General features: G+C 47.5%; 1 protein-coding gene across 1 annotated transcript; it reads right to left on the bottom strand.

Moving 5' to 3' along the window:
• Positions 1-1,170: 1,170 nt before the first annotated feature.
• MTHFR (methylenetetrahydrofolate reductase) lies at positions 1,171-9,001 on the bottom strand (the record flags this gene model as incomplete). The annotated part of the gene is made up of 11 exons (XM_082009505.1): positions 1,171-1,368; positions 1,886-2,005; positions 2,256-2,357; positions 4,054-4,236; positions 4,758-4,938; positions 5,210-5,344; positions 5,878-6,128; positions 6,618-6,811; positions 6,990-7,100; positions 7,399-7,637; positions 8,760-9,001. The coding sequence occupies 11 exons, from the start codon at positions 8,999-9,001 to the stop codon at positions 1,171-1,173; spliced, it is 1,956 nt and encodes a 651-aa protein (XP_081865631.1).
• Positions 9,002-10,166: the final 1,165 nt, after the last annotated feature.

Below are 10,166 nucleotides of genomic sequence, written 5' to 3'. Positions count from 1 at the left end.
AATGAGAGGGTCTGAAAAATCTGGAAAAGCCTTTTCTTCCTTACTTGTTTGAAAGAGATGCTCACAGCATGGTGGGGATCTTGAAATCCCACTGGGACCTGGCCCAAGGTCTTGTTTTCCTAGCCCAGGGTAGCTTTGCAGGATTGTTAAATACACAAAGCAGCCTCCATAGCTCCCCCAACCCCTTATTGCAATGCTGTGGAGCCTAAGGCTGGTAAGAGTCATTAGGTCAGGAAAGACGGGCTATCTTTCCCTACAGGCATGGGGAAAGGACCACCACAACTCTCGTGACCTTGCAGAACTGAGCCGAGGGTTGTAGCTGGTTGCTTTTGGTAAATTCTAGGATTTAGGCTTTCTCTGCTGTACCATGGAGCTGTCTCCATACTTTACTTAGGGCATGTGTTGAAATTGAAGGCAGAACTGCCCCATAAAAAATTTGTTTTCTTAAAGTTTTCCCTTGTGCCAGGCTGATTAGTTTGCTACTTATAAGCACAGGGTCTAGTACAAGAGACATTTGTATTTGTGTATTTTATTGTATTTTATCTAAGTAGTAGTATGATTCCTACTTTATCCAGAAGTGAAATTCATATATTCCTATTAAAAAGAAAACAGGAAATACAATAAAAGGGGAAAAGTTAGGGAGAAAACTTGAACCTTCTTCTGGAGTGAGTGCAAAATAGCTTAATACGATCAGTTATAAAGAAATAAGTCTTAGGAGTGCAATGTAAAAGCAACTTGAGCTTCTTTTCAGGGTTGGTAACTGCTGAAATAATAGTCTCCTTGCATAGGCGCTGCTGCCAGGAGCGTTTCCGCCCCCAAGGCAGCACTTCTGGCATAAGAAAGTTACCAGAATCCCACTGAATTTTATCAGATTGTTGCACAAGAGTTCTCCTGTTACAGTAATCAGCATGGCTGTGATTAGCACCTCTTCATCTTGCAGAGCTGGCCTCCAGGCTCAGTCTAAAGCCTCAGCTCAGAGGTTCAGGTAGTTCTGGCTATTGTTCAGTGAGAAGGGGTCAGGGAATAGAAAAGCATGTAGTGTGGGTAGATCAGAGAGCTAGCCTGGTCACTGGGTTTAGGAGTGTCATCCACCATCAGCACAGGAGATGATGCTTCTCTCTCCCCAGTCAGTGGACAGAAGGAGGAAGTAGGGGATTAGAAGAGGAATTTTCACTGCTGAGGCGGAGAGTTCAACAGCTCAAAAGTATCATCCACAACCTGCCAGAGGCAGTTTTCAAGTGGGAAGTCATTGTCCACCAGGTTGACCAAGTAGTAGTTGTCATGGATGTACTGGATAATCATGCGAGAGGGTGACTCCTCTTCATAGAGCTTGGCCCATTGCTCAATCCACAGTGCAAAGGCCTCATCCTGCCAAGGAAAAAGAAAATACTGGCAGTGGTATAAGGCACTTGTTAGAGAGCTGCATTTTCGTATTACTTCATTTAGGACAACGAGTGTCACACATGCCTGGCTAACCTGTGGCTTGTTTCTTCTCAAGAAGAGAAGAAACAGCAAGAGCTGAGCAAGGAGCCTTATGCTTTTCGGTCAGTGGGAAGTGCCCAGAGCTGAGACACGTTTGCAGTAAAATGGCTCAATACTGCCCCAGTGCGTGTAAGAGGGGAGGGAGAGCCCAGAGCTCTGGGGCCCAGTACACTGATGGCAGTAGCTGCAAGCCTCCTGTTACTGGGCATTTGGTGTCTGTGAAGAGCTCTTGCTGGAGCAAAATTCTCCTTATACTAAGGGAGCAGGAGGAGCAATATCTGGACCTCTGCAAGCTAATATCACAAGAGCACTCAATCGCAAGAAGCATCACAGACTAAAACCAAAGCAGATGCTGAACTTCCAGGGCATCACAGCAATGTATACAGCAGGAGGGAGGACTCACCTTCCAGGAGAGGAAGCTTACAGGATCCACTACAGTGGGCTGGATGATCTCTCTGCCTGGGAAGATGCCCCAGGTGACAGCATTGGGTTGCAGATCTGGAGCATTGGTGATATTCTGGCCCTGTCAAAGGAAGGAAAAACTTTCTGCAGCAACTACTTGTGGAAGGATTGAGCAAGTTGGAACAAGTGCATTTACTCTCTTCCTTGTTAAGAGATCAGACAGCTGCTGCCCATTACAGCTGACTTGCTTCACTTTCCCTTCCTTTCATCAGTCTTCACATCCCACTTAGTTCACAGTGATATCTGAATCTTTAATATTTGCCTCTCTCCCAAGGTGGTGAAAGGAAAATGTCCTGTAAGTAACAGCCTACCTTGACATTGACAATGTGGTAGTTCACTCGCAACTCATACTTCTTCAGCACTTTGAGCAGTGCCGTGACGATCTCACTGGAGGTGAAGAACTCTAGGTATGCCTACAGGGAGCGATGGGAAAGGGAAAAGAGAGTAAGAGCCTTAACTCATGGCAGGGCTGGGACAAATACAGGCAACCAAGAGAACAGTTGTAGAGTCTGGGCTGCTTGGATCCAGGCAGCCTAAGACTTGTACGTCCATTCCCAGAAACATGTACTACAGAGGAGTCTTGAGTGGGGCAGAGCAAATTAGCAAGAGAGCTGGGGTGAGGTGGAATAAAAAAAAAAATAGTTAGGGAGAGCAGAGGTAACAGCCCAGGAGCAGCCAGCTCAGGAAAGCTTCAGCCTTCCTGCTTTGCACCTGTGTAAGCAGGCAGGCTGGAATAAGTTCTAGAGAGCATAACCACAACTGCTGTGCCTGGGAAGCAGTCTGTATACAGACAAGAGTAGAGCTCCTGGAAGACGCCTGAGCTTGACCTCTGTTGTACCTGGTACCCTGTGAACAGCAGCGTCCTGCCAAGGCAGCCCAGTCTGGTGGGGGCAGAAGTCAGGGGTCTCAGCTGGGCTCTCCCAAGCACCCTACCATTCCTTGTCCTCATCTTTTGTTCACAATTCTCCCCGTGTGCTTATACAGCCTAATTCTGTACTTGCTCTGTACTGCTGCTTTGTGCTTGGCTGCTCCCAACAACTCCTTCCCCTCCCCCCATTTCCTGGCTATTGTGTGAGATGATGGATTTCCCCTCACCTCAGGGGAATTTTTTCCTTTGAAAACATAACTGCATTTGCCATCTGCCGGTCTCATGGCTTTAGCGGTTTGGATCCCTTTTGAACAAGGCTGCTTTGTTTCCTAGTATGAGCCCCTTGCTTGGCATTTACCTTGATGGGAGATGCCTATCACAGCCATTAGTGGCGAGGCTCTAGGACCTGAAAATGCATGACAGCAGGAGGCAAGCATGGCAGATAAGACTGCTTGCAGGCCAGAGGAGGAACCTGGCAGCTGTCTGAACAGCACAGCAGTAGTGCTGTGGGGTGGGGGGAACTGGTGGAGAACTGTCCCTTAGAGAAAGGCAGGGGAATTTGTAAATGCCCAGTTATTACCATGAGAGTGTGGGTGGTAGAGATACTACCTCACTGATTACCATTTTAGGAAAAACCTGGGTGCTTCCTGCATCACTGAACGGGATCAGATGCAGTGGGCAGGTATGTGTTTGTATCTAAAACTTCACAGCCCTGCTCTAGAAAGAAGTTACCAATAATCACTCACAGAGAATAAACCCAAGAAATTCTATAGAATGTTCGATAGGTGTTTTGAGGTGGGGGAAAACAGCTATGAAGTAACCCATAGAGATGACATAGTCTGTGTCTTAAGACACCAAAGGAGCTTTGCCTCATCTCAGCAAGAAGGCAGATAAGATAAGGATCAGATGCAGTGGGCAGGTATGTGTTTGTATCTAAAACTTCACAGCCCTGCTCTAGAAAGAAGTTACCAATAATCACTCACAGAGAATAAACCCAAGAAATTCTATAGAATGTTCGATAGGTGTTTTGAGGTGGGGGAAAACAGCTATGAAGTAACCCATAGAGATGACATAGTCTGTGTCTTAAGACACCAAAGGAGCTTTGCCTCATCTCAGCAAGAAGGCATTAAGATAAGGAGTGGGCAGAAGGATTATCTGGGTGAAAGCCTAGGACCTCCCTACCTAACAGAGACCAAACTGGGTCATAACTCTTTGCTGCCTAGCCCCGAGTCATGCAGTACCTTTTGGAAGACGTAACCCCCACTGGGGCCCCAGCCTACAACGGGGTCTGTGGATGGTTTGCCATTGATGTTTGGCTGGGAGTTGATGGTCAGTATTCCTCGTCTGTTAACCTTCTCCAGCTGCTCCTTCAGAAGGTTGGTTTCAGTAGCAAGAGGGTCATCATTCCAAGGCATGCATGTAACCTACCGTGAGGAGAAAGGATGGCTCACAATGGATGTAACAACCCTTTGGTTACCATCTGGATGTTGAAGGAACTCTGAAGTGCCCTAGTGGTCTCAAACACACCTGCTTCAGGACAGAATTCTCACACTTCTTCAAGGGGCAGGATATCCTCAAGTCTTAAGAATAACTGCTGAAGTCTATCGGTACTGGTCCTGTCATACATCAAGGTTGGGTTAAATAGAGCTTTGAGCAACCTGGTGGAAGATGTCCCTGCCTATGGCACAGGGGTTGGAACCAGATGATCTCTAAGGTCCCTTCCAACCCAAACCACTCTATGATTCTGTGATACTGTAGCAGCTTTCCTTTTATGTTGAGCCCTAGCTCTGGCTGCTGGATTCCCTTCAGCCACTACCTCAGCAAGTCCTTTTGGATAGGGAAGTGCCAATTCTTGTTTAGAAGAACAATGTGGTACCAGAAGCAAGAGGAAATACATGCTATTGTCTGTGCCACACTGACCATCCCTTCCTGGACCATGGCTCACCTTGTGCCCGTTCTTGTTGCGTTCTCCAGTGATATAACATGTGAACACCTCAAAGACGCTTTCCTCACCAGTCAGCTCTTCTCCCCACATCTTCAGGAGCTCCTCCCGGGGAGACTTACTCTTCAGGTAGAAGAGGTAATAGTCCTTCAGTTCCCCAAAGGCTGGAGAGGAGGAGTTACCCCTGTAAGGGGAGCAGACACAGGATTAACAGGCCACTGAGGTGTGATGCAGGAAGACAGCCACCCAGGAAGAGATGTATCCAACAAAATCCACCTAGAGACAAAGAGCCTCAATACCTTAGTGCCATTCTCCTCATCTCATTTAAATCCAAGCAACTGGGGACCACTTTGTTAAGAAGCCCCAAGTGTGCCCAGGACACCCACTAATGACAGACCAACTGTGGCTTTCATACCACACCTCTACCTCACTGCTATTGCAGGCTGACAGCTTACCACCGTCCATTGGGGAAATCATCCCATTCTTGAGTTCGATAGATGTAACTCTTTGGCCTAGAGGCCCAAAAGATTGGCCGAACATCTTCAACTCTTCTCTTGGGGTGAGCGCTGACTGCCCAGGGCAGAGGCCGCCTGCGTGGGAGGAGCAGATGTTAACACAGTTCCTCTGATGACTTTCCACTACAGGCTGGAAGCCAGTCCCCTGGAAAACTTTGCCTCTGGGGAGCACAAGTAACAGGGGCTGAGAAGAGTTCTATTTGTCAAGAAGTAGGACAGAGAACTTTTTCTTTTGTGGAAAATCTTTTCCCACTCAGTTCCCCCACAGGATGCTCAGTAGGTGTCTATTATATGGTTAAGTACAGGACTGACACCTGAAATTGGATGAAGAAAGGGAAAAGCACTGTGTGAAGCTATTTCTAACAAGGAGAAAAAAAAAGATACCCATTTTCCTTTGCTTCCTCTCATCTATGCCGAAGCCTGTGGACTCTGAGAAGTCCACATTCCCTTTATCAGCTGCACAGAACCCTAGAAATCCACAGCAGGAACTTAGATAGCACCTAGCCGGTAAGAGGGGTAGATGCCAACCCTTCCATTGCTTGAGTCTTCAGCAGATGGGATGGATGTATGTGAAGAGGAACTAACACAAGCCAGCGTATTCTCCTTACCTGGGGTCCTCCTTCCATATGCCCAGGCGCTTAAGGACTTCAGTAGTAGCCACTTCCCGATTGAGGGTGTAAAAATGGAGCCCATGCACCATGCCACTGTCCAACAGCTCCCGGCACATGGACACTGCCAGCTCCACCCCATAGTTCCGTATAGCTGCATCATTGTCCTTGATGGGTTCAATCACGTCCTTGATTTCTTGAGGCACTTCCAGCTTTGAGAGCTTCACCAGCTGGCGCAGGGAGTGGTAACCCTGGATGGGGATGCAGGGGATTTTCATTTTTCCAAGGCCGTTTTTTGACATCCCAGTAACACAGGTACTTGATATCAATTTTGTGGCATGAGATTTAGAATTTGGGCTCCTGGATTCTACTCCTAGGCCCCATCCCTAGGATGGTAACACAGTCCGGATCGTATTGCTTTAGGTGATTTCTTCCCATTTTTTTTTTCCTCGTTGCCTGAGCCCAGCATGCTGACAGCAATAACTAACACTTTAGGACTGGTAAACCACTGTCGTTTATAGTCCTTTTTACCATATGGGCACAAAAACCATTTAAGCTTGTTATTACATGCCTAAGAGTTTAATTTGGCAAACCACCTATAGATTTATCATCTGTTTAGCACCCTCACTTCCCAGAAATTTTGTGGAAGATATTTACAGACCTCTCTTAGGCCCTGACCCACAAACACCTAACATCCTGGATCCTTATTTCCTCACCAAACCAGAATTACTGGATTTCACCTGTATGGGGAAGATGCCAGGAATAATGGGGCAGGTGATGCCAATGGCTTGACAGTCCTTCATGAACTTGAGAAAGGTTTCTGATCGGAAGAAAAGCTGCGTAATAATGAAGTCTGCCCCAGCAAAGACTTTCTCCTTCAGGTGTCTCAGGTCTGCCTCATAGCTCTCTGCTTCAGGATGACCTTTCGGGTAGCCTTTGGGGGGAAGGTGAAAAAAAGAAAAAAGTGAAACCCCAGCAATTAGGACAACACACTAGAAATTAGAAAGTAGCCAATCTGATTGTGCTGTCACAGCCCAGGTCCAGAGAGAGACTGCTGAGCTGATTTCCCTATCTCCGACCCTACCCCACAGTCTGCAATGAAAGTTATTTACCTGCCACACAGATGTCAAAGTAATCATCAAATTCATTGCGAATGTGCTTAACCAGGTCAACAGCATAGTTGAAACCATCTACTTCTTCCTCCCACTCCTCACCAACAGGATCTGAAAAGGGAACAAATCCACAGCTCTAACTGTTTGCTGGACTCATATCTGCTAGCGCTGTAAAAACCTCCTGCTATCAAAAGGGAGACAAGATGAAACATCCAAGTTTGCAGTTTTACCCATGGACTGCTTTTGTCTACCCTTGAGCTGGAGGGACTGCTAACAAGAGGATCATGTGAAATGCAGTCTCAACATGTAATTCCCGCAGCGGAAGGAGCCTCTAAATCTTATTTCTCTATTTTTACCCTGGAATTGAATGCAATAGAAGCCCTGTGCATCACAGGACAAAAGGATTCACCTCCACGTAATGCCATGATATTCTTCAACCCGAGCCGCTTGGCCTTCTGCAGATGCCCTGTGATGTCATCCTTGGTCTGATTGCAGCATGTCATGTGCAAGATGGTCTCCAGGCCACAGTAGTTGACTGCAGTGTTGGCAATAATCATGGAAGAGGTTTCCTTGTCAGATCCTGGGTCCCCTGCAGGGTGCCACGTCACATCAATGAAGAGTGGACCACCTGCTCCCATGCGGTCAAACCTGTGGATTTTAGAGCTGTGTTAGCCTACCAGGCAGCTACCTTCCCTCTCTATGCCTGGGACAGCTTGCTCACTGCTGGAACGCCAGCAACAGGCAGAGAGAGTGTGGATGACAGCAACAGGAGAGACCAAGAAGAGTGTTGAACTAGGAGTTTAGCAAGTGGCCAATGTAAATAAGGAAAGTCATCCTTTAAGGCTGTTTGAGGAGAAGCTTACAATCTCTTTGAAGGAGAGGCAACTTAAGTGTTCTCTGTAGAATAAACTTCCTCCACTGTAAGGCTGTTAATGTTTTCTGACAGACAGCAATGCAAGTTCTACTCCTTTTGAAATGGGAGACTATACTGCAACCCCCTGTTCCCAGCTTTAACTGTAGAGTCCACAAATATGAAAAGATGGACCAGATCTCTGTTGTGTTCCCAAGAGTGCCTAACGGAAGAGACAAAGGCTCCCTTAACTTGTCTCTCTCCTGCTCTGGGCTGGAACAGGCACTTTTGTTTAAAGTAAACCTGGCACTGGCATACAGCAGTTACAAAAAGAGTTACGAAACTCCCCCTTCTCCTCCAGATGAGTACATGGTGGCTCCTGGGGCTCCCTACTGGGCTCTAAGATAACCTTTAGCTCTGCTGAGAACTATCACCTTTCATTTAGCATGTAGATGGGAACACCTGTCTCAAGAGGCTAAAACTGTAGTCCTCAGTAATACAGAGGCACAAACCATAGTGGCTGTATGATTCTGAAAGCAAGTGGGAGTCTCTGTTCCAGAGACTTGGGCACACTGCCCATCAAGTGATATTTTCTGCTTTTAATAGGTACTTTTCTGCTCTATTGTACCCCAGCACTCTGCATAACAGTGGGGTTGCTCCATCTTCACAGAACACAGGAGATGGGAAACAGCCTGGCCCCCTCAGTAACCCCACCACGACACTTAACTCTTCAGGGCCTCCAAGGAAGACAAGTTACCTGGTGTCCATTACCCTCCTCAGCAGGAAAGCACAGCCCCATTACCTGCTTCGTCACCTGGAAGGGGAGACAGAGCATCGGGCAGAGCCTGCCTCATTAGCTATTTCCCAGCCCTCCACCAAAGACACTTCATCTCTTCCCTCTCCCACCCTGCAGCCCTCACCTGGAGATGAGATTGACAGCAGCATTGGCTGTGCGTGGAGGGAAGAACTCCAAGGAGAACCACTTGTCTCCAGAGTCCTGCCGTCGGCGCATCTTCTCCCGCAGTCGCTCGTGACGGTCAGCATCAAGGACAGGGGTGGAGCAGCGTGAGCTATCCTTGGAGCTCTCACTCCCACTACTGCTGCCACCATCGGACTTGGAGCTGGAACTGGCACTGCAGGTATGCTGGGTCTCATTGACCATGGTGAGCTCTCTGGAGGAGGGGAACAGAAGGAGTACAGTGAGTACAAGACACAGATCTCAGCAAGGAGCAGTTATAGCTGGGGGGGGCAGCAGATGATGAAAAGGAAGCCTGTGCCAAGACCCAACATTAATCATCACCAAGCAGTCCCTTTTGCTAGCCCTCACTATAAGCTGTAGTGGGGGATCTGGTGAAAATGCAATAAAAAGCATGTGTTTAGACAGTGCTGAGAGAAATAACACAGCAGATGGCTTCATGCCACTTTGATGCAGCTCTTCTGTGTCCGGTGGGTCAATTTTGGCTCTCAGAAGAGTCAGGTCAACATTGCTTTTGCCCTGACTACAACTTAGGAAGCTACGATACCCATGTGCATCCGGTGAGGGCCTCTTTGATCTTGTGGCCTTCAGCTGGACATGCCAGGAAATTATTTTTTTTTTCCTACAGCAGCTGCTTCTTGGATTGTATCCATCTTCAGAGTTTCCCTTCTGTTTGTTCCCAAAAGGCAGTGCTGCTTTACAGTGTAGGTGGGAGAGGAAGTGCTAATGGGGCAGGTACACAAGAATGCACAAACTATTCCTCTGTCAGAAAAAAGTGAAGAATCCTCTCTGATCAGGCCATCCCCACAAATACCATCCTTTGTTTTGTCTTTGCTGGCATCACAGTTGCATTTCTAACCGTTAGCCTTCTTCCACAAGACACACCATCTCCACAGACAGCACCAATACCACTGCACACACCCACCTCTTTACCAGATAGCTGCATGTTTCTTTCCTTACCTATGGTGGCTGCTTGGAAACAAGGTCAGCAGAGACCATCCCCTTCTCCCTGCCTTGTAACATGATCAGCTACGCTTGTTCAGCTTCACAGAAAGGAAAACAGCACTGCAAGTCAGTGGTACGAGTGGGCCTGGGATGCCCAACTCCACTTAGCTCCCAAAAGTGTTTCACCCTATGCCTTTAAAATTAGGTAGTGATTACAGAGAATTAGAGAAGAGCTGCCATAACATTTGGATCAGTGTTATTTGCTTACGTACCTGCCAAAACTTTAAATGGTCACTGGGAAGCAGCAAGCTGTCTGAGCATTACATAACACTGGAGCCTGTTTTAGAGGAAATGGTTGCGCGAGCTAGTGCGCACTTTGGCCTTATCATAAGCTCTGTGAGTTTAG

The sequence above is a fragment of the Phaethon aethereus genome (genome assembly GCF_964289735.1).
Source record: "Phaethon aethereus genome assembly, chromosome: 21".
In the NCBI taxonomy this organism is placed as follows: domain Eukaryota; kingdom Metazoa; phylum Chordata; class Aves; order Phaethontiformes; family Phaethontidae; genus Phaethon; species Phaethon aethereus.
Note: the sequence above shows the minus strand (reverse complement) of the source record. Positions and strands in the feature narration are given on the sequence as shown.